Source organism: Oreochromis aureus, linkage group 4 (genome assembly GCF_013358895.1).
Source record: "Oreochromis aureus strain Israel breed Guangdong linkage group 4, ZZ_aureus, whole genome shotgun sequence".
NCBI lineage: Eukaryota > Metazoa > Chordata > Actinopteri > Cichliformes > Cichlidae > Oreochromis > Oreochromis aureus.
This window is the reverse complement of record NC_052945.1, coordinates 5,828,168-5,852,478: the sequence shown is the minus strand read 5'-3', so window position 1 is coordinate 5,852,478 and position 24,311 is coordinate 5,828,168. Positions and strand designations below refer to the sequence as shown.

The following is a 24,311-nucleotide window of genomic DNA, read 5'->3' as shown; positions in this document are numbered from 1 at the left end:
ATCTCAGTTAAAAGTGAAAGACTGGGTAAATCCAGAAACATTTTTTTTTTAATTAAACAAACTAGAAATACAGCAGATATAGATTACATTTGTTTTTTATCCTAGTATCCTAGTTTACAATCTCCCGATTTGTCCTTTGACCGTTATGTTTTGGTTTACATCCTCATAAAAGAAGTCCTTACACATCCAGGTAAAGTTACACTGGCTATACTGTGAGATTTTACCTCCCATGAAGAAGTTTGAATTGCCACGAAGAAAAAAAAAGCACTATGCGTTTTGCATTTTGCAAAAGTAGAAGTGCTTAAATCCTAATGAAAGGACAACTACTGTCAACTACTTTGACAGTGCTGTACAGCAGATATCGTAGCAATGCATTACATCGTATAAAATGATATATATTAAAATGAATAATTTGAAAAAGTAAAAAAAAAAATTAAAAACACTTGAAAAATTACTTTACATAAAAAAATCACTGTAATGAAATGTGGAAAGTGGGAACCATGGATAAAACTCGTCCATTTATATACTCATCTTATGGCTTGTGGGAAACAATTAGTCTCCTCATGTTTAATGGATAAATCTTTGAACTCTTGAACTCTGCTCCTCCTGTTTCATGTTATACCTGTTAACATCACTTGTGCAAATAAAAAATTAAGTCCTTCTAGCAGCGACCTTGGAACACAGATTTTTAAAAATATATATTTTTCTGAATTAACTTTAGTTTCATGGTTACCAGGACCTCAAAACTCCATTTATATTGAATCTGATTTTAAAATGGATTGACCGAAATAAGATTTGAAAATTCTTTTTTTTTTCTCTTGCAAAATGTGCTTCTAAGCACCATTTCTGCTAAATTCTTTCATAATTTAAATTCTTTCAGTGCCATGTCTGTTTAAATGTCTACGCTTTTTTTCTTTCTTTTTTAGACTGCTCACTTAAAGAGTCACCACAGCAGATCATTTTCTTCACCTCACCCTGTCTCGAGCATCCTCCTGTGTCACACTAACCCTCTGCATGTCCTCAGTCACTACATCCATGAAACTTCTCTGTGGTCTTCCTCTTTTCCTCCTGCCTGGTAGCTCCATTTTTAACATCCTTTGTCCAGTATATCCACATGTCCTCCTCTGCACAGGTCCAAACCCTCTCAGCCTGGCCTCTCTAACTTTGTCTCCAAACCGCTCGACCTGAGCTGTTCCTGTTATTTCTATTTCTGTCCATTCTGAACATCTTCAGCTGCACTTCCTGTCTTTCTGTCAGTGCCACCGTCCCCAAACCATACATCAGAGCGGCTCTCATTAACATCTTTTACACCTTCCCTTTCACTCTTGCTGCTATCCTTCTACCACATATCACCCCTGACACTTGTCTCCATCCGCTCCACCCTGCCTACCTAGTTGATCCCAGGTTTCCACCATCCACTTCAGTGCCTCTACTCCCTTCACTGTTACACCTGTCTCCCTTCCATCCACAGACCTGTACTCTGTCTTGCTTCTACTGACTGATTCCTCTTCTCTTCAGAGCGTACCTCCACCTCATCCACCTGCTCCCTACTCTTACTACATATCATAATGCAATCTGCAAACACAGTAGTCCAGGCAGACTTCTGCCTGACCTCATCTGTCAACCAGTATCCCACCCCTACACTGAAACGATGTTACTCCTCGCTCACAGCTTAGCTTGCACCAGTCTCGCTGTTCTCATGCATTGTATGTCCTGCACCACCCTCACATACTTCCCTTAAGAGACGTACACGTCTCTTACAATGTCATAAATAAATATTTTAAAGAAGAACCACATCCCTGGACTGCCAGTTTCACACTTTTATTCTGAAAGTCTTGACCGGATGCCCCCCCGTATTCGCTACCTGCGCTTTGACGCAGCGGCTGAGCCGTGCCGTCTCTTCCACAGCAGAGAGAGGGAGGGGATGGGGCAAGCTGGTAACCGGGCTGTAACGGGGATAACCTGCAGCCTCCGTCTCTCAGCTGCTCCGATGGAGTGAACCGGGCCACAATGCGCGTTTATTTCCTTTCTCTGACGCTCATGGAAAGGGTAAGGCACACGGATTGATCGGGGTGGCACGGTGATGTGCGGCACGCAGATGTAGCCGTGCGTTAGACGGTCCAGCTGTTTTTATGGGTGGGTGGGGGGGAGCAGGGTGGCGTGTGTGTGCGGGGTGGGGGGCAGTGGGGTGTTGATAGGAAATAGACGCCTTGCAGTCGGAATAAAGCCAAACGCGGCGCGACGCTTTGGCGACATTTAGGTTCGTCTTAGTGGCAAAAAAGGGAAATAATCCACTGATGTGTAATATCTCCTGCTTCAATCTCGTTAATTAGGCCTCCATCATTTACTGGATGATTGGCACCTCCCACCATGACGTGATAGCGGTGTGAGGCTATCCTGTGCATCCTTTAAGCGCATGAATATACGCTGGTTTTCACATATTTGGATCATTTATTTATCCAGAACAGTAATTAATTCCCTGTCTGAGCACTCTGTTGTTAATAAGCCTTCGGGTTCGGGAGCCGTATTTCCTCCTGGATACAGCCCGTAATTACAATTCATGATGACACCCTTTTGCCCCCCCTCCAAATAAATGTAAGAAACAGCGCCGCGTCTTTCTCCTGATGCTTGCTCCGTATTTGCGTGACGGCGTTTTGTGGACTCATTTCCGTACATCATGCGCATTCGTTATTACCGTTATGGCTGTGGACGCGCGGATACATAAAGCCGAGACATACACAGATGGATGAATTACTCCAAGAGTATCGCGATGCTGCTGTCAGAGTTAAGAGACAGCACTGCTGCTTTTTGAGGTTTAAAAATAAGATTTAAAAAAACGTGTCCCGTTATTGTGTGTGTGTGTGTCTCTGTGTGTGTGTAAAATGGATCCATATGGGTGTTGAGGACGGATCACAACCTGGCTCACGTTGGATGCCTTCATCATTTTATTCTCCTCCAGCTCCTCTCAGCATCACATCCATCGCATATGTGCCTGAAAATGACCTCTCACTTTCTTCTTCTTAATCCTCTTCTTCCTTCTCCTCTTCTAGGTTCACCTGGCACCTCAGTGAAGCCTGGGCCAGGGGGTCAGAGGTCGCCCACCAAACCTGCACTTCTCCCTCTTACCCCTACACCCCATCTCACCCCTTTCCTCCCCTTCTACACCAGCCCCCTTTAGCTGCTGTCACCCTACACTGTCTTCTGTTCCAGCAACTGGGGCTGCCACCTTATAGCCTCACTCACAAATTCACAAAGCTGCCACATCCATCCTCCCCCAGCACTTGTTTCTCGCCTGTGAGCCTCATCCAGTCAGCTTGAGAGGAAAGACCCCCCCCCAGAAAAAGATAAATAAACAAACTAACTGTTGTGCATTTCATGACGAGCGCTGACCGGCCGCTCACCAGACACTCTGCTCAAGTGTCTTAGTCATCTTCTCAGATAACACCTCTCACACCCAGGCCTCAAGATGATGTGCGAGGTGATGCCCACCATCTCCGAGGACGGGCGCGGTGGAGGTGGAGGTGGCTCGTCTTCCCCGGCGGGGGGCGGAGGAGGAGGGATGGGTGGCGGAATGGGAAGCGTGGGGGGCTACAGCAGCCGGGACCCGCGCGGCGGCGGCGGCAGTGGAGGCGATGAAGGAGGTAGCACAGGAAACCTGGAGTCGCTGATGGTGAACATGCTGACGGAGAGGGAGAGGCTGCTGGAGAGCCTGAGGGAGACGCAGGATAGTCTGGGGACGGCGCATCTACGCCTACGAGAGCTTGGCCACGAGAAGGAGTCCCTCCAGAGGCAGCTTTCCATCGCGCTGCCACAGGTACAGAGGGCGAGGGGAGGGGTCAGGGGGTTCAGGAGGTTTGGCAGGAGCCAGACATACCAAGCTGAAAAAGACACATCACTATCTCTACACACACATACATATGTCTCATTTCTCTTCTTTATCTGTCTTCTCCCTGAACATAAGAGCACTTAAAGTGAAGTAGTTCACATTTCTGCTTCTCAAGGTCAGCTTGAAGGTGTGAATGAAGGAGGGTCATGTAATCAATGTAACAATATTCTGTGCAATAGGCCCAATCGTGGCCTGTGCACACTATAAGCCACAGGCAGAAGTGTACACATGTCCCAAATGATAGTTTTTACTCTGCAAACAGCAGTTCACGTGAAAATGCGAGTAGCCTCTGCAGCCTGGTTGTTTCACAGTGTGGGTTTGGCAGCTAAATGCAACGCATCATCACCACAAATGCAATATTTACATCATTCTCTCCCACATTTTTGTTGCTCGCAGTGCTGTGGACACTGAAGGCCATCCTGCAGTAACACACAGGGATACACTGTACAACATGCACAGGGAGGAAAAGGATACAGTTAGTAGGATAATGACTGGATTAATTGCAGTTGTCTATTTACAGGAACTTCATATTTTGTAGATTTGTCAGAGCAGGAAAAAAAACGTTATGTGGTTCTTTATTATTATAATATAATTTACAAGCGTGCTGATTGACATGTGGCTGTGAATTGAAGGTGAAGTGTTCCTTTAATGTGGTGGGGATCAAGCTGCGGGGCAGGGCCCACTGTTGGGTATCAGAGTCACTGCATGTAACAGGAAAAACATGAAGCGAAACTAAGCTGAAAATAATTGGACTCTAAACCAGCCGAGACTCTGCGGAGCTTCACACTAAAATTCAACCTGAATTCTTTTTGTAATGTTTATAATTGAAAAAAAGTACAAAAACCGCAGCTTTATATGTAGTTTGAGATGTCTGTTACGAAAGAACAGGAATACTTGACTTTTTAGGGCAAATGGTTATTAACGATGACATAATGACTCACATAATAGTCGATCATAATAAGAATAGTAAGTTAAGAATAGTCTTAACGATAATATCTAAATATATATAGAAAATATTAAATAAGATATAATACCAATCAGTCAAATTCATCTTTAATTATATCTATAATTATAACAGCTGTGGGCCCTATTTTACTAAGTAATTAAGCTCAAAATACATGTGCACAAAGGTGGGTCTGTTACCATAACTATATGAATGCATACAAAAAGAACAAATACACACATATTTATGATATTATATATATATGCATTACTGACACTGTATTGATGAATATTCTTTAAAATACACATCACAGGTATCTCCAGAGTTAAATGCACACAGGTTGTAACAAAAAAATGTATAATGGGCACTTAAGTAAACAAAGACGAGACATTTATGCCTTATACACCCAAGATATTGATGTATTGTGCATATGCATTTAAATACTGAGTAAACATCGTAGTACAGGAGATCTGAAAAAGTCACAAAGCTACTTACATGTATAAAACATCAATGGCATGATGAAAAGCTGTAGGTGGAATTACAAGTACAAATCCTGTTTTTGAAGTGCTGTAAAAGTAAATATTATGAGTAGAGCGTTTCCTTCTATCAGACGTTCTCATAGTGAAAATGGTTCCGTGTTGAATTATTGATACGTGAACCTATAAGCAGGATTTCAATGTGGGAGATGGTCCAGGTGGTGCTGAGTTGGGCTCCTTTGGGGCCGTTTAAACTACAGCAACATGGATAACGATCACATTGGTTTGGGTGTATGTGAATCAGCTGAAAAAACAAACACTTCTCAGGCTGAAAATGGATCAGCAGAAAATCTGAGGCTTTTTTTTAAATGAAAAATTGCTGATAGAGTAAAAAAGTATAGTTATAAATTCAAACATATGTTTTCTTAATCTCCTATGATAGAAAACTGAATAATGTGGGATTTGTGATGGTTAATTTGACATAATAGGGTATTTTTAATAATATATACTGATAACATTCAAAGTAAGTCATAACTTGACAAATTGATTATTAAAGTAGACACATGCCTGATTATTCAACAGTCATAACAGACCTAATGCTGAAATCAGACTGTAACGTCCTCAGTGTGAGACACAACTCCATTTTTTTATGCATCGTCACAATCTTATAGACTATAACATTTTTTTTCTGGATAGTAATCAAGTACCAAATTAGAAATAGTCCAATAAAGTACCTAAAACTTAAATATCAAAAATTCAAATTTTAATAAAAACAGGTAAATAAATAAATACTACTGTAATACTAAACAATATTTTCTTACACCCAGACGTTGGGAGCAACAGGTGTAACTGACTGAGCGATAAAGGGCTCGCTGCCACATCCTAACACATACGCTGCTTTATCATCTTTTTTTACTTTGAATGGACCTTAAAGAAAAACAAAACAGACATTACATTGGACTCTAAGACTTTAATCTCATAATTGTGACTCTAAATTCACCACAAAGTCATTACTGAGGGCATTAATCAAGTGAGAAGTGGAGTCATTTTCCCTTAGGCATTCATACACTCCGGCTCTTTTTGCAACCAGTGATGTCGCCCTCTGCTGGCCATTAGGAAGAAAGCATTTAAGTCGCTTGAGCACAACTTTTCAGACACTGAGGCTACATCTATGTTAGATGGAGAGATGTTTTTCCAGCTCACTTCTGTTTAGATTAGGTTAAATTTTGGTAGCCATCTGAGTAAATTAAGTCTTTAAGGATCTTAAAAATACCTCAAAAACAGCACTAAGTCTTAAACGACCTTCTGGGCTTTTCAAATGTGATGCTAATATGTGTGTGGCACAGACTGGTCCTACCTGAAGCCCGGGGATGATGGCGCAGTGTTTCATTTGCCCCTGTAGCTCAGAAGCCAATATTATCCCACATCCCATGCCCGAGAGCTAATCATGTTGTAATTCCACTCAACATAGACGAGCTCCGTCTCTATTTTCAGGCAGGAGTCATTGTTGGATGCCTCGGGCTGCAGTGTTGTCTCCCTCATTGTTAGTACCTATTTCTCTCTCTCTTGCCATGTCTGAAATATCAAAAATGGAGTAACAGACGTAGCGGTGCTGCACGTTCTACCAGAGAATGAGTGGACATTAAAGGGCCGTGTTCCCTCGCTGAGAGGAGATCAATATGGCGCACACATCTGCAGAAGCACACAGATAGAGGAACACATGGACGGCTGTGGCACATTCTACAGTAGATGAGTTCACCGAGTTTATCTGTGTGTGTGTGTAGACGTTGCCAGGAGAGGAAAAACAGGAGAGAGGGATGGAGTGAGCGACAGCACAGCTTGGAGAGAGAGAGAGGAAGAGAAAAAAACCTGGTGATATGAAACTCACAGAGACTAACAAATCAAGTCCATTTGCATATTGCTGCATGCTAATGAGGTCTGGAGTGTGTTTTAGATGGTGTGTATCATGACGGGGAAAGACTGACATGGATGAAGGTGGGATTTAGTGGTAAAAAAAATCATGTCAGTCATGACGCGGAGAGATTTCCATCATCTACCTGACTGAAGCGATGGAAAGTGTCTGGTTACGGGGGTCTGTTTCACACCATCCTTTACACCAATTAATCCTAAAATTATAAAATCCTTTGGGCCCAGAACGTGCCATCTGTACACAGTAATTTCCTCCCTCATCCTTCCTCTTCCATCTTTTCAAATAAGCCTCTTTCTTTTACTTGTTCCTCCGATCCTCCTCTATTTCAGCCCAGTGAGCACATCAGCTCAGAGGCTTGTTACAGACTGTACACGCTGTACTTTATAAATGCGTTTTTGGCTGATAGAGAGTGTGAGGTAAGGCGCCTATTTGCTGCCGTGTGGGTAAACTGATCACTCTTAGCACGGAGCAAAGATAACAGCAGCCAGCGCGCATGCATCAGTACGCTTTACTGGCTCGTTTGCATAAGCATTTTTTTCCAAAACACACATGCTTTGGTGCACACGTGCTCAGGGACGGTCATGTGCTCTGCATCATGTGTGCATCGCGCCACGGTCACACACGAGAGGACAATCAGAGCATGGGCGGGCGCTTATGGTACACATTGTGTGCATGGTCGCGGGTGTGAGATTGCAGAAGCAAAAACACAACCTCAGCTGCTGAAAGCTGAAGTCGGCCTGAGCGAGCTGAGAATGTCACCCTCTCTGTTGATTTGTTGCCATAGATTTTGATTGTAACTATCATGTGGCTGACCTCACAAAATATACATAATTGGAGTAAATTACACAAAATCACAACATTTCAGTTGGACCGCTGTCAGTTGGAAAAAGAAAGACTGGGCTGGCCTAATTTACTCTCATGCTTGTTTAACCTCCAGGTTTTAATGATGGGAGATAGCGGGCCATGCTTATTGTGCAATTAAACCAATTTCAGGTGCAACGCCTGCAATAAACCCGGTGGTTAGATTTTATATCAAGGTCTGGACTCCATGAGCGCTGCGGTAGACATGGCAAAGACCGTACTGGAAGTGAGTCGTTTCCTTTTTCAGCCGCAGTGTAGATGCTTTTCTGTGCAAGTATGCGTTGATTTAATGTGCGGGAATTCTTTGAGGCCAATGAGCTTTGAGCTTGCTAATGAAATCAAGATCTGTCAAACGGTTCGCTGTGGTTAATTGCACTGTAGGTTAACGGAAAAGATTGGCCGTAAAAGCCTCCTGTTGGCTTTTACTGCTGCGCGTTTCACTTTCTGTGGGATAGACGGCCAAAGCTGGAGAAGGTAACATACTCCTATAACGATGAAATAAAGGAGTTTGGTCGGAATATTTTTGCGGTCATTGAAATTATTTGCTTGTTTTGCCTCCACTTTGTTGACATTTATACTTATGATAAGAGCGTAAAATCCACTGAAAGGCACCATTAGAAATGAAATGCAGCATAAACATACCAACTTATAACCTTCCCTCCTCTTCTGAAGTTTAAGTGTGAAAGTCTGAAGCACATTTAGTAAAAGTATGAGCGTACTTGGCATCATATCTGGTATCGCCTTATAATGAGTAAATATATTTAGTGGGTTTGACCTGAGTGTTGGTTGATGACGTGGACTCTCCACACTTGGCACGTAAGCCCAAACCAAGCGACCGATTTCCTCGCAGATTGACATGACATGTCACGATGATATCAGTTTTTCTACTGGCCCAAAGGTAACATGGGAGGGAGTAATGGACACAAATGCTGATTTTGTTGATGTAAAAGGTGCCTTTTGGTAAACATACACTTTGATGATTGTGACCGCTTGGTTATTAGCCACAGATGCCACTTTGAAGACTGGTTAGCTTCAATTTTTCCTTGGAAAAAATTGGCACTAAACTTCACAGCGTGGAGTCTTTTTTTTAGCTTTCATGTTTGTTTTTTAATTATTATTAATTTGGAAAACTGGCCAAAGTTAGAGGAGGTAACCCCATGCTGAGATCGTTCCAATCCAGTTAATCCAAAGTCTGGCAACAAGATTTTCAGTAACCATGAAGTTATTTGGTGGTTTCACATGCTCTCAGCCAATGCTGAGTCAGCAGACAATAAAAAAAAATCAATCAAAGGAGAATTTTTGGTCTACACCTTCTGTGCCAAGCAGTCATGAAAAAAGCTTTGATGATAGCATGCGTTCACCATAGCGTTGTTTCAATATGCTTTTAAACATCAGAGCATTTATTTCTGTCCAGAGTTGCATTAATTTTTCACCAAGGTCTTGTATTGATGCTGGATGAGTCGGACTGCTGTGGGAAATCTTCTCCAGTGTATCCCAAAGATTCTCAGTGGGTTTAGAGCCAATCCATGTGTGAACATGATGCCTGACGCTCCCAGAACCACTCTTTCACAGTCTGAGCCTGATGAATCCTGCCATTGGTATCTTGGAATATCTCTGTGCCATCCAGGAAGAGAAAATGCATCGATGGAAAACCTGCTCGATTGGTATATTCACGTAGTCAGCTGACCTCATTTTTTGGACAGATAACTTTACTAAATGGAGACCTGACTAAGCAACCTTAGATTATAACAGAGCCCCCATAGGCTTGTACAGTAGGCACTAAGTGTGATTGGTGCATTACTTCATATGATGCATCAATCAGGAAAATTTGGACTCTGTCTGATCTTTATGCACCTGAGCAAACTGAAGCATCTTTTAAATTAGCCTCACTGAGGAGTGGTTTTCTTAAAGTAACTGGAAAAACATTTTTCCATTAATATGAGGTGTGCTGTTAAATATATACATCAAATATACAATCAGGAATACAGAAATTAATGTGAAAATAATTGAAATAAAACAAATGTACCGTACCATACCAGCTTCATTTATAAAGCACGTTAACATAAAACCAGGGTTCACAAAGTGCTGTACATATACAAATAGCATAAGCAAAGTAAAATAAAATAAAATAAGATAAAATAAAATAAAATAACTAAATAAATAAGATAAAATAAAACATGTTAAAACAAATTGAGTCAAACCCTTAAAGAGTGCCAAAGACTTCAGCAAATAAATATGTTTTAAGACGAGTTTTAAACTCAGAAAGAGAAGAGGCTTGTCTAACGTGCAAGGGCAGATCATTCCACAACTTTGGAGCAGCTACGGCAAAAACATGATCACCTCTAAATTTATACTTGATTGGCGGGCCTAAGGGAATGGGCAGGGGTATATGGTTGTAGTAGCTCTAAGAGGGGGGGGGCATTACAAGATTTAAAAACAAATCTTGTAAATAAACAAACTTTAAAAACCATCCTATAATGTACAGGTAGCTTGATGTAAATAAAGACAAACTAATGAAAACAGAAATGATCCATCACACTTTCTAAATGAATTTGTGACTATCGTCAATTTTCATATTATTTTGCTGCATTTCATGATTTATTTATTAAATAAATCATTTATTTATTTCTGTATGTGTTTTTGATGAAGGCAGTTGTGGTTGCATATAGACCGAGGTTAACAATTAAAGCAAAATAAAGTGACTCCAAAATGTAGAGTTTGTTCAGTAAATTTGGTAAATTTAAACTATAGATATATATAATTGGCTAAAGCTAGAAGATTTATCATCATCCTGAGATATTTCCAGCCTCATTAACATGGAGTTTGACGGCAACATTTTCTCCTCACTACATTTTTTGGTGTCTGATGGAGAAGCAGAAGCAGATTCATGTCTTATTGGCAAAGAATCTTTAAAATAAAAGAAAACCTTGCAGCTTCGATGTAAATCAGCTGTCAGACGTTTCCTGACTGAAGTCCTTCACTCCCACCTGTACGTCCCACCTGCTTGACCTTTCTGTAATCATTCTTGGATGTATGAGAGGTAAAGCAGTGTGTGTGTGTGATCAGTATGTCTAACCTGCACTCATGACCTCATGCAGCAGCAGCACTGTTCAGTCATTAACAGCACCCTCTTGTGACCCTGCAGGAGTTTGCAGTGCTGACCAAAGAGTTGAACCTCTGCCGGGAACAGCTGCTGGAGAGAGAGGAGGAGATCGCGGAGCTGAAGGCAGAGAGGAACAACACACGAGTCAGTACACTTCCATGTCTGTTTTACATTATGCTCTCCTCTGATCCTGGCATGCAACCTCGCCTTTTCTGAAAGACTTCACACGAGAAAACGTAATCCTCTGAGACATATCAGAGGTGCACTGTGGTGAGCTTTTACTGCATGTGAACCACATGTGTTTCCAGCTGCTGCTCGAACATCTGGAGTGCCTGGTGTCCCGCCACGAGCGCAGCCTGAGGATGACCGTGGTGAAGAGGCAGGCCCAGTCTCCGGCCGGGGTCTCTAGTGAGGTGGAGGTCCTAAAGGCCCTCAAGTCCTTGTTCGAGCATCACAAAGCTTTGGATGAGAAAGTGCGTGAAAGGCTACGGGTAGCTCTGGAGCGCGTGGCGGTCCTGGAGGAGGAGCTGCAGTCTTCCTCCCAAGAGGTGAGCCCCTGTTTCCCTCCCGCTTAGTTTTCTTTCCAAATTAGAAATAGAAGATAATTACAGATGGGGCCTCTTTGATTATTCTCTTTGCCTTGTTTTTAGGTTCTGTCTTTAAGGGAGCAAATCAAACGACGCCAGCAAGGACTAGACAACGGCAAAGAGGTAATAGAGCACATTTCATAGGCAATACTTTAATAACTGTACATACAGATCGTAAAGCACAGTCAGCTTATTGTAGAGGGCAGAAAACAGGTTGGTTTTAGAGTTGTGTTCATGCTGACCTGACCTGTGATGTCACAGCAACACATATGTACTCTCTGCATGCAGCAGAGCAAAGCTGAAAAAAATGGCTGACATTACAAACCGCTGTGTTGTTAGCGTATAGAAGGTTTCCCATGCTGACCATCTGTAGCTAGGCTCATAGACCCGCATTGTGTCTGTTTGCATGGTCTTTGGGTACACAGTCTGAAGGATTATAGGAATGTTAACTAACACAAGAAAGGGAGTGACAGCGGAGTTCACCACAAAGAGAAAGAAGCACAAAAGAGCAGAAGCAAAGACAGCTGAGAATTTTCATTGTCTTTAACACTCTGTTCACAGCAGCGAGGCTGTTTGACTGTTGTGGCTTCCTTACTTTCCAGAGGCTCAGCACAAACACGAGCAGGAGTGGTCTATAGTGTATACGTGGGTCTGCAAAGCAAAGCTCTGACCTCAACACTTGTAGTTTAATATCAAAGAAACACTCATTATACAAGTAACTTTTTAACATTAACAATAAAGCGTTTAATCATGTTTTGATACCTTTTGCTATTTTTCCACAGACTGCATACGTAGATCTTAAAGTGGGGGTACAAGAAAAAAAAGCGGCTGCTGTTTAAAGCTGCATAAATCTTTCCTCACTCTGCAGCTGGAGCGTTGATCAGGTGCCACTGATTGCCAGAAGCTGCTGCAGTTATTGCAGTAACTGTATACAGTTTGTTCTTAGATCAGTACAACTGTCATATGGCTTACAGCCATCACTGTCAGTTTATTCCCGTTAAGCAGCATTTCAGTCATTCTTCAAGGAGGAAGTTATGCACTGGTGGTTAGCACCGACGCCTCAAGGCAAGAAGGTCCCGAGTTTGAATCCCATCCATGTCAAATCAGTGAGCTAATTCAATAAATTGATGGTGGCTTGAGATGTTTTTGTTAACATGTTATGTTCCTCGGTTACATAGATATGACAATATGATGTGTGTATTGCGTTGAAGTGTACTGATTATCAAATATTGTGAAACTGTCACAATTGGGCAAATTATTGTATAACCAACCCCCTATCTGCAACAGGATTTCTTAGTTGCTTAAAAACTGCATTTCACAGTGTTAACGAAGAAAACTTACTCAAAATACTAACTGTTGTTTCTTTTTCATGTGCATAAGCTTAACAGAAAGAGAAGAATTTAGTAAAATCCCTGCTCCCACTTTGAAAAATGAACACATTGTAAAACCTGCACATTTACATGCACTTCTCATTCAATAACCAGACCAGCCCAACAATATATATACATTTTTTTTTAAACCAGGGCAATAGAATTTAAAAAAAATAGAGCATTTCACACGTTTTTAAACCACTGTGGCACAGGATAGTCCTCTGAGTGGAAGATTAGGTTTCAGACGTTACAATAATGTTACTTTTAACATATAGAAATGAAACATATTGTATTATAATGTTTATCTTAAATTTCTGCAGATACAACTTTTTGCTCCACTACAATTAAATGTTGCAGAGTTCAAATTTAAGTTCTTAAATTTTGCTTCCTGGGGTGGAAATTTTTGCTTTAAAGGAAAAGAAACACGACAGCAAAATCCCTGGAAAACTCATAAACTCTGGAGGTTTTATTCTTAGTAATCAGACTTTATCCTTTTTCTATTAAATACAGTAAATCTTTTCTTTTCTTTCAGAGGCTTCCCAACGGACCGTCCTCCATCCTGGATGACGGCGAAATTGACAGGCAGAGAGAGGGCGAGATAGAGAGACAGAGGTCGGAGCTGGGACAACTGAAAGAGCGACTGGCCCTCATGTGCAGACAGGTATTCGGTTCAGGAGCTCCTAAGGTCTAATGCTCTTAGCAAAACAAGCAAAATATCGCAAATCTGGAATGCTAACAGACAGAAAACAATGTGTGCCCGCTCAGCCTTGTATCCTTCATTTCCTGTCAGGTTGGCGAGATCGAGGAGCAGCTGACGTCTGCCAGGAGGGAGCTGGCCCGATCAGAGGAGACCAACCAGAAACTACAGAGGGATCTAAAGGAGGTGTGACACTCTGAGCTATGTTGTTCATACTTTTTTGTTGTGGTTACTAAGCTGTTTGTTTACGTGGCTGCAGCAACTGCTGCTGTATGCAAAGCACCGTGCAGCCGTGATGTCACTGGTAGAGCTGCAGGCGATTTTTCACACGGATGCAGGCCGGTTAATCAGTCAGTGCGCTGGCAGCTGAGTGAAAGGCGTGCGGAGCGTTTTGGAATTAGAGGTAGTCGAGCGAGTTTAATCAGCAAACTTTTATTTCTTGCCACGGCCTGTATCCTCCCACCCAACCCCCACCCTCATTTCTGTTGGACATAAGAGGGTGCTTCTGACATCTGTCAGTGATAACTATCAAGCGGTCATTATCATTCCTTAACTAATAGCAGTTCAGACTGAGTGAATTATCTTTTTGAGAACGCCTCCTTGTAAATTTACCATTTGCTCTCTTACGCCTTTCTATTTGTTTCTCACAGTGGTTACATATTTTCACAGGCGCTCTGTCAAAGGGAAGACATGGAAGAGAGGATCACCACATTAGAGCGCAGGTTTGTGTTTTCTCTCCACGTCCATCAACACGGAGAGAGTGCAGGATGGAAAGTGCAATAAAGAAAATCTATAAAGGCAGAAACAGTAGAATGGAAAAGAATGTGCTAAACTATATTAGAAATAAATGTAAGGATTAATTAATACATTTAATTATCTGCATATTCATTCCCCTGATTTATTTTTTATTTTGTTAATTTTTTAATGGATTTATTTGATAAAATATCCTTGCATTTTGCCCCTTATTCATGTTTTTTCCGTTTACATTTATATATAAAATTGACATGTTTTTAGAAAAATCATCCAAATCTCATATGAAGTATGTCATATAAGTTGGTTGATTGTCATCATGCTTCCCTTTTACACTAGATTCACTCCCACAAATTAAATACATGAATAAAAACACAGATGAAACAAATAATTTTATTAGTAAAATGATATTTAATTTTTAACGGAATACAGGAGCAAATTTAAACATTTAGTCTCATATTTGATAAATTGATTGTGTGCATTTACCCTGGATATTTATTATTTTTGGTAGATTTATTTCTTTATAGTCTTCATGAAGATGACCTTTCTTCCAAAATCCCGACCACTCACGTCTCTGTTGGGGTCTGGTTTGCAGGTACCTGAGTGCCCAGAGGGAGGCGACTTCTCTCCATGACATAAAAGATAAGCTGGAAAACGAGCTGGCCAGCAAGGAGTCACTCCACAGACAGGTTAGGTTAACAGTCTCTTTCATCTCCATGTGTGTTCATGTTTCTGCTGCTGATTGGCAGCTTGGCTGTGTTTCGCATTGGCACAGAAAGTGCATCATTAGTGCCTTTTCTACTTCCCCCCCCTCCCCCCCCCCCGACGGCTTTAAACATGTCTTTTTGCCCTCGGCAATCTTCTATTGCGGTCCGAGTTCCACCTGCACTCCCTGACATTCCGCTTTCCTGCAGAGTGAAGAGAAGAACCGGCAGCTTCAGGAGCGTCTCGATGATGCCAAACAGAAGCTGCAGCAAACCCTGCAGAGAGCTGAGACGCTGCCTGAGATCGAAGCCCAGCTCGCCCAGAGAGTGGCTGCACTCAACAAGGTGTGTACGTCCTAATCGGCCTCAGTAAACCCTTGTTGGTGTATTTTAAAGTGATCCGACAGGTTTGCCAAAGTCTTGCGAGCCTTTTTATCCCCAGTCGTGTTTTTTTAAACAGCAATATTTTCTTGAGACAACATTAAATACGTGGATGCGTGTGCACAAATTTGGTGCGAGCTGGAATGTGCAGCAATGCAGAGACTCAGTTGCATGCGTGAGTACATGCAGGCAGGTGCAAGCAGGAGCATTTGTAAGTGCATGCTTGTGTGCATTCACGCCCACATAATGTGTAGGGGAAAAAAAAACACAAGATGTCAAAAGATAGAAGAATAGCAAATATTTTATCAAGCCGTGCCAGCAATACATAATCAGACAAGCTGAGATGAAAGCCCGCTCAGGGCACAGAGTGAGCACAGCTATTACATCCTTGGGCGCTCAGCACGTCAAGGACTGTACACCACCAAAATTCTTCCTGTCTGACTGATTTAATTGCATGCATGTTAACCTCTTGCATTCCCGTAAAAAAATGTTTTCCTCGCACCAAAAGATTTGCATAGAAGTCGCTCTGCTCTTATTAGTCAAACCTCTTCAACGACTACTGCTTCTACATGTTCGGGCAGGAAGGCTGGCGTGGAAGGGTAAGATTAATGTCCTGTAAGAAACAAGAAAACAAACTTTCCTGTAACACTGTGATCTGTACAGGCATGTAACTAATTGAAGGAATAAGTCAACAAGCTGTTCCTTTTGTGTTAATTTGTATTAGTGTTGCAACATGATTCAGGCTCTAACCTTGCTCTCCAATTGCTCAGGCGGAGGAGCGTCATGGTAACTTTGAGGAGCGACTGCGACAGATGGAGGCGCAACTGGAGGAGAAGAACCAGGAGCTACAGCGAGTGAGTCATGCTTGCTTTTCCATCTTTCTGTGTTTTCATCCTCCCCCTCTTTTCCTTTTGTCAGGATTTACTCTGCACAAAGGCGCACTAATTTTCTAAACCCTCTATATGACCGTGCACATTCAGATTGAAGTCGTTGTCTCTCTCTCTCTCTCAGTCAAGCAGATTGCCTGTTATTAACTGTCCCCCCCCCCCCCTTCTCTCAGCCTCTGCACTGATTTTTAAAAATCTTTCCCTCTCGCTCATCTCGCTTACCCTGTCCCTCAGGCGAGGCAGAGGGAGAGGATGAATGACGAACACAACAAGCGCCTCTCTGACACGGTGGACAAGCTGCTGTCCGAGTCCAACGAGAGGCTGCAGCTCCACCTGAAGGAGAGGATGGCTGCCCTGGAAGAAAAGGTGACCGCCTCCGACCACAGAAGGAATTCCCAGCCAAAGATTTTTTAAATCAGGACCGCATTAACTGCAGTAAATATTATCTTAACCCCAATTAACTCCCGGCCTTGGGTGCGTTCACTCAATTCTCTGCCCTCCAGGAAGTGACCAGTTTAAATTTGAGTACATTTCCAAGCCGTGCCTCAAACATCCATTAGCTCTTTTTGTGTCCTACTTTTCATTATTCCTGGAACTCATTAATTTACAAATACAGAGATTTACTACATGTAATAGACATAAACATCCAGATTAGAAATGCCTGGCCGTTGATTTTTTTTAATCTCTTATCTACAATCTGTGCCTTATTTGCACTATCAGCAAACAAAAAGGGATCTTTTCTAAATGTAAACTGCTGTGATTTTACAGCAGGTATAAAGTCCTGTTGATGATAAAATCCAGGTGGGATTAGGTTTAAAGGAATGTGCTTAAAAGTGGAGCCTTTCGTTTGCAGGGTAGCACAGTGAGTTGGTGAGATGCTTACTGAGCTGTTACTTGTAGCATTGATAGTTTGCTGTTAATGTAGTCTTTAAATTATACTGCTGGATTTTGAGATACGTAACATTTATAGCTGACAAATAATATTTTATTGTGAACAGGTAACACGGACAAAGTTAGCCAGTGACGCAGTTTAACCCGAAAACTGCATGTCTTTTCCCCACATGCGGTAGTGTGATGCAGGTCATTGAGTTCTTGCTAAAAAGGCAAATCAGTAAAATGTCTGGGGTTCAAATTCGACAGCCAGCTGGAGACTTCTCTCCAAGCACTCTGGCTTCCTCCCACAGTTCAGAAATATGCACATTAGGTTAACTGGTGATTCTAAATCGACTGTAGGTATGAGGGGTCGTTTTTTTCCTTTTTGTTAGCCCGTTAAAATTAGTGGCCTGTCTAGGGTGTATCCCATGTCTCACCTCATAAGTGCTCAGATAGGCTGCAGTCCAGCTGCAACCCTGAATTGACTAAGCAGAAGAAAGTGAATGGATAGATAGTTATGAAGAATTTGGGAAGAATTTGCAATGCGTGCATCTGTGCTTTAATGCATACATTTCTATATATGCACTGCTGTTATTGTAGATGTAATTTGCATATGTAGATCATCTGTAATCCTAATGAAACACTGGCAAGAAATTGAATCCCTTTAAAAAAATCACTGGTGGCAGACTAATTTTAGACAAATTTTCTCAGATAGAACAAATAAGGTTTCCCTGAAATTCTCCTCATACTTTTATTACTTCTTATCATTTTTCTCCAGAACGCGCTTTCAGAGGAACTGTCCAACATGAAGAAACTCCAGGATGATCTGCTGGCAAACAAGGTGACCATACATCCAGGTTTTATTCTCAGGTTAATCTAGCAGACATGATTTTCCTCTTTTCTCCAACATTTTTTTTTTTCATTTGCAGGATCAGCTGATTGCTGAGCTGGAAAGGCTTCAGCTGGAGTTGGATCAGCTGAGAGCGAGGCCTGGGGGCTCTTATTCCAGGTTGGTACCATCATTTGGAACCAACTGAATTGCCTCACCTGACTGTAAAGATGCCATCATTGTGTCTCTTATCATTGTGGAAAAATCTCTCTGTGGTGGAGGTATTTAAAACTGTCAAGGTTCAAAGCACGGGGCTGAAACTGTGCTGACGCCACGGTTCATTCCCACTTCACATCTGCACGTCTTCACACAGCTTGTAGCTGTACGTCGACTGGCTACTGGGAATATTTGCAGCTATCTTCATTTACTGTGCTTTTTTAATTTAATCCTCTATTATTATACAATTTTTATTTTTCACATTGATATTTTCGTTTGCAGTATCTCAGCTGTGGAGTTGGCACATGTTATGCTTTAGTGCCCCACTTTGTTTGCTACTTGTGTGTAGGGTTAATCATTTCATCTTATCGTGTATCATGTTTTCTTTTATTTTTCCAGTCGCTCTCTCCCAGGCAGCGCTCTGGAGTTGAGGTATTCCCACGGAGGCGGGTCCCTCCCAGCAGGTTCCACCACTCACCTGGATCCCTTCGGTAATGCCTCTGCCGGAGGCGCAGGCAATCGTCACTGGCCCCGCTGGAGCTCTGCTCATGAGGACACTACCAAGGTGAGATATTTTAAAAGGTGCATCAGAAATCACTCTTCAAAGGTTTAAAAGTGAAAGCTGGGATCCTTCTTTTTTTTTTTTTTTTACAAATAAATTCGGTGTAGCTCAGTGATACACTGTAGTAATTTTCAACAGCACTGAATCACTGCAGCTCAGAGAAATAAGCTAAATGGGATTTGGGATACACAAAATTAGATGTTCCTAGTATAGACTATATAAAAAACATGGACATTAACCTTTTTTTTTGGATGCTGCACTCTGCACACGAGTTATTTCATATACCTACAAACTCAATTTAATGTTGAATGATTGGTATTTGCAAATGGGATCAGATGTCCGTTGTGTAGTGAATCATCCTGTCTTGCTTTGTGTGCGCAGTACTCAGATTGGGATCACACTCTGATTGGGACTGGGTTCCAGCCAGGCATGGATGTGGGATGCTCAGACGATGAAGACGACGGGGAGGCTCGGTTTGGCTCCGAGCTTCTGTCACCCAGCGGACAGACGGATGTGCAGACCCTGGCCATCATGCTGCAGGAACAGCTGGAGGCCATCAATAAGGAGATCAAGTAAGGAACGCCAAGAGCGCTTAGAGATTCAGAGAAGTAAGAATGTGAGAAACACCTCCCTACATGCTGCAGACTGATTCACACCAACACCTGCTACAACCTCAAAAATAAACATAACAGCACCTCTCCGACATGTCCTGAAGAGAAAATGCAGTTGTGGAAGAATTAATCAGATCCTGCTAGTGATGAATTAATACATTATTAGATTGTTTATGGATGCATAAGCAGCAGTTGCAGCTACTCAAGGTGGAGCTAGTCTTAACAACTGTGGACCCCCTTTTTCCTTCAGAACTGCTTGAATTCTTCATGGCACAGATTCAACAAGGCGCTGGAAACATCTGAGATTCTGGTCCAAATTGACATGATAGCATCACACAGTCGCTCCAGTTTTGTCGGTTGCACATCCATGATGCAAATCTCCAGTTTCACCACATCCCAAAGGTGTTCTGTTTGGTTCATAGCTGAATTTGACTTATCAGCAATTAACATTTCGGGAAAACGCACTGATTAGCTTTCCTGTAGAGGTCTGAGTGAGGAGAATTTGCCTATTTGTTTAGATTAAATAATTAGCCAGAGCCATCAACTCCTAAGCTAGCATGGCGAATACTAGACAAAGCCATTTTTTACAGAATAAACACACAAGATAGAAAAGTAAATTTGCCAACTTAAGTGACGCTGCTTATATGTGCAGTAGATATATTATTAGATAGAGCCAGGAGAGGTGATTCTTCTTGTCTCCAGTAATTCTGCTCTGCTGGCTGTAGCTACATTCATGACTATGGTATCAATTTTCAAATCAAGAAAGCTACCAAGCTTTTTTTTCTCCAAACTGTCAAACTACTTCTTTAAGACTGTCCTGATTTGTTTAGAGCTCCAGGACACTTCTGGAGCCCTTTTCTGAGTTCTAATATTATCCACATGTTTGTTGCCCTGAAAACCCAGATTGATCCAGGAGGAGAAGGAGAACACAGAGTTGCGTGCTGAGGAGATCGAGAGCCGGGTCAGCGTGGCTTTGGACAGTCCGCCCATCCCTCCCTCTTCCCTGGGGAGAGACAGCACAGGACGGGGCTTCATCCCCACTTCCATCACATCCTCCACCCTGGCCTCCCCTTCTCCCCCCAGCTCCGGGCACTCCACCCCTCGTCTGCCTCACTCCCCTGCCCGTGAGACCGATAGACAGGTACGACTGGAATGTAGAGAAGAACTCCTATTTCAGTTCGTGTTAACCTTTTTACCTCACCTTGGTGTCAGCCTCCCTGTTTATGCAAACAGCTCCTCCAGACAGTGAGTCATTTAAATAAAGCATAAGTAATCACGCAGATAGGGTCGAGAAGTTTAGTTATTCTTCAGCGGCAACAACGTCAGATTGGGAAAGTTTGATTTAAGTGACTCGTGGTGCGGTATGAAGGTTCTAGCAGCGGGCAGATAGATTACAAGTAATGGTGCAATAAACAAAAAGGAAGCTGTCAGTGGTGATTTTGAAAATTGATCATGTTTATGTAGGCGTTCAGTGAGAATGGCAAGATTGGTTACAGTTAGGAAGCTGGATGTAAGCCAAGGAAAATAACTCTTTTAAGACTGTAGCAGGAAACCTAGTCGGCTTCTGCTCCCCTTCACGTCATAAAGGTGGGCTGTGCGACTAAAATTGTACAACATAAGAACTCCTCTTGCATTAATCTCAATTTTTAACCATTTGGTAAAAAAAACAAAACAGGAAAAGGATTACATTTCTAAACAAATAGGATATATTAATATAACAGTTGTTTAGTGGATTTCGCTCATGTTTTTCAAAGCAGGGCTTGCTGTTGTCCCCTTTTTCCATTTTTTAGTTGTTTACATGCATCATTGTTGGACAGAGTTGAGAGAATCAGGTCTGGACAGCGTCTGAAGTTGACTTTCTCGAGTATAACACACAGAAAGACACTGACAGCTTCAGACAAGTTATTAGAAATGGAAATATTTTGTGCCATTACGTTGCAGTCAGTCGGACATCATTCGAAGGCAAAACTTCAAACGTTTTATTCAATCTAAATCTAGCAATTTGTTGCTAAGATGAGTCCTATTGTTGGGGCCCACAGTCACGTAAATAACAAGGTTTTCACCGTGCTCCGTGCAGTCCTGTGAAAAAATACACTCCATTATTTAGCAGCTTGTAGATCCACTTCTAGCAGCAATAACCTGAAGTATTCATGAAGTGATCAGTTTCTGTATGCCTTTATTAGTCTCTCACATTGTTGTGCATTAATGTTGGCCCACGCTTCTTCATAATATTGGTTCATTTCATTTCATTGTGCATTCATTTAAGCACAGCGCTCTTAGGATACCACCACAGCCTTTCAGGTCTGAGCTCCGACTCGGTCTTTTCTGTTTTGGTGTAGATTCTGTGGATTTGCTGCTGTGCTTGGCGTCATTGTCCTGTCACGTGACCTAATTTGGGCCAAGCTTTAGCTGTCAAACAAATGGAGTCACATTTGACTTTAGAATCCTGTAAAAATATAAGAAATCTGTTTCGGCCAGTCTCAGTCGAAGTTGTGGCTTGGCAATATTAATAATGATGCTACAACAGGTAAAAAACATACTTAGAATATAGTAGCTAATATTTTTTTTAATTTACAGGCAAAACATTTGAATATGTATTTTAACAAAGCATATTTTGCTTGCAAAAAACATTTTTCTAATATTCTGTCTAGTTTTGTCCTCAGTAGAGCTCACATCATCCATAAAATGATGATTTTTGTGTTTCAATATTGCATCTACTGCAAATTATACAGTTTACATTTTATATTCCAGAACAGCAAAGATGATGATCGATCCCTCGCTCTTCTCGACTCTACACCTCCTCCCACTCCTCGTGCGCTGCGATTGGACAGGATGGCCCTCACCCATCCGGGAGCGATGCTCGATGATCCCAGAGAGTTTCGCAGGTAAGACGGCTGCGCATTCGACATCAAGCGTGATGCTTTCAATGCGTATTTGTTTAGTTACTTTCTTTGTCTCTCCTTCAGTCTCTCGGCAGATGGCAGCAGCACCAACAGCAGCCAAGATTCACTCCACAAGGCCAGCAAGAAGAAAAGCATCAAGTCTTCCATCGGCCGGCTTTTTGGGAAGAAGGAAAAAGGAAGGATGGGCCAACCTGGACGGGATGGATCTGTTTCTCTTGGTAAACTGATAAAAGATAAGGGAGGGACTGACTGAGCATGAGTAATCCATGCTGTCAGCATTTACATCTAAACACGTTTTTGGCTCGGTGAATTCGGAGCCAAAAAAGTGTTCTTATCTAGCTCTTGCAATCTTTGACATCACTGTGTGTTTCCCAGCATCGACACCCTCTGAAGACCTGGCATCTGGAGACCCAATGGGAATGAATAAGACGGGAACTCTTGGTCCAGCAGATAAAGACCGCCGCAGCAAGAAAAAGTCAGTGAATTATATGCTGTGCGTTTCATATTTTGATCTTTTAATCGGACAGCACCAAATTAGAAATCTCTCTGTTGAATCTCTTATCAGGCATGAGCTGCTGGAAGAAGCATGTCGCCAAGGACTTCCCTTTGCGTCTTGGGATGGACCTACTGTCGTGTCGTGGTTAGAGGTAGGTGATCATAAAACTGAGATCTAAATGAAACTTTCATCTTGATTTAATCCACTCCTTGCCTCCTTCCAGCTGTGGGTGGGAATGCCAGCTTGGTACGTCGCCGCGTGCCGTGCCAACGTGAAGAGCGGTGCGATCATGGCCAACCTGTCCGACACGGAGATCCAGAGGGAGATCGGCATCAGCAACCCGCTGCACCGCCTCAAACTGCGGCTGGCCATCCAGGAGATGGTGTCCCTCACCAGCCCATCTGCCCCAGCCAGCACTCGCTCTGTGAGACTCTGAAACTGCACATACATTTAACAAGTCCATAGCCAAGGGGAGCACAAAATTATTATCTATAAATTATAAAATGCTCTGGTACATAAAAAATGCATATCTACCTCATGGCATTATATGAAATAGTCACAAAAACCCAAGCCCTTTTTTCCATGCCGTCAGCACAGCTTTGAAACGGACGTATTTCATTTCAAAATATGTTTCATGTCTGCACCACACATGTTTACAGAGTAAGTACATCACCATGGTAACCAAGAAAACAGAGCTTTAAGAAGCCGCAACTTTGCGCTTTAACCCAAACTGTGATCAAATATATTCGAGTGAGGTTGGTCACCTAAATGTAACCAAACAATGAATGAACGTGTAAATGAAAAGCAAAAGAAATATACAGCAGGAACTTGAACAGTGGCCTTTGGTGTGAGAGCTGAAATTACTTATGCCTCCTGCATTCTCCAAGAATTAGACTTTTTCGCCCAGCATGACAGACAAATAGATTGGATTTCGTTCGTTTTTTGCAGAACTTCCATAAAACTTGGTAATATCTACAGATGGGAGTCGTTTAGGCTGTGGGTTTTCTAATCCAGTTAGGTCCAATGGCTTATGAAACTGCAGATGTATGTGCCTAATATCTAGGATTATGAGTGGGTCATTGGAAAATGTTCGATCTTGTAGGGGGTCCCTGCTCCTAGAGGCTAAAGGGGGGGACCTCCAAAATTATAAGCCCCATTTTAACACTCTCATTTACCTTAAAGAAGGAATATTTTCTCATGATAAAAAGATCCCAGTCTAGACAGCTTCCCCATAGAATTAAAGGTA

At 42.2% G+C, this 24,311-nt stretch overlaps 1 protein-coding gene across 2 annotated transcripts in view; it reads left to right on the top strand.

Moving 5' to 3' along the window:
- ppfia3 (PTPRF interacting protein alpha 3) overlaps nucleotides 1–24,311 on the top strand; it is a 36,337-nt gene that overhangs the window by 384 nt on the left and 11,642 nt on the right. Inside the window, exons 1-22 of one of the 2 annotated variants that reach the window (XM_039610571.1) lie at nucleotides 1,927–2,049; nucleotides 3,051–3,814; nucleotides 11,242–11,343; nucleotides 11,508–11,747; nucleotides 11,850–11,909; nucleotides 13,689–13,817; nucleotides 13,947–14,039; nucleotides 14,523–14,575; nucleotides 15,199–15,292; nucleotides 15,518–15,652; nucleotides 16,459–16,542; nucleotides 16,810–16,941; nucleotides 18,227–18,289; nucleotides 18,378–18,457; nucleotides 18,893–19,058; nucleotides 19,437–19,627; nucleotides 20,570–20,807; nucleotides 22,418–22,551; nucleotides 22,633–22,787; nucleotides 22,945–23,044; nucleotides 23,135–23,216; nucleotides 23,289–23,489. In XM_039610571.1, the coding sequence (XP_039466505.1) occupies nucleotides 3,467–3,814; nucleotides 11,242–11,343; nucleotides 11,508–11,747; nucleotides 11,850–11,909; nucleotides 13,689–13,817; nucleotides 13,947–14,039; nucleotides 14,523–14,575; nucleotides 15,199–15,292; nucleotides 15,518–15,652; nucleotides 16,459–16,542; nucleotides 16,810–16,941; nucleotides 18,227–18,289; nucleotides 18,378–18,457; nucleotides 18,893–19,058; nucleotides 19,437–19,627; nucleotides 20,570–20,807; nucleotides 22,418–22,551; nucleotides 22,633–22,787; nucleotides 22,945–23,044; nucleotides 23,135–23,216; nucleotides 23,289–23,489 (2,880 nt within the window). In that variant the 5' untranslated portion in view covers nucleotides 1,927–2,049; nucleotides 3,051–3,466. Of the gene's footprint in view, nucleotides 1–1,926; nucleotides 2,050–3,050; nucleotides 3,815–11,241; nucleotides 11,344–11,507; nucleotides 11,748–11,849; nucleotides 11,910–13,688; nucleotides 13,818–13,946; nucleotides 14,040–14,522; nucleotides 14,576–15,198; nucleotides 15,293–15,517; nucleotides 15,653–16,458; nucleotides 16,543–16,809; nucleotides 16,942–18,226; nucleotides 18,290–18,377; nucleotides 18,458–18,892; nucleotides 19,059–19,436; nucleotides 19,628–20,569; nucleotides 20,808–22,417; nucleotides 22,552–22,632; nucleotides 22,788–22,944; nucleotides 23,045–23,134; nucleotides 23,217–23,288; nucleotides 23,490–24,311 lie in introns of those variants that run through there. The other variant, XM_031750968.2, reaches the window with a different exon arrangement.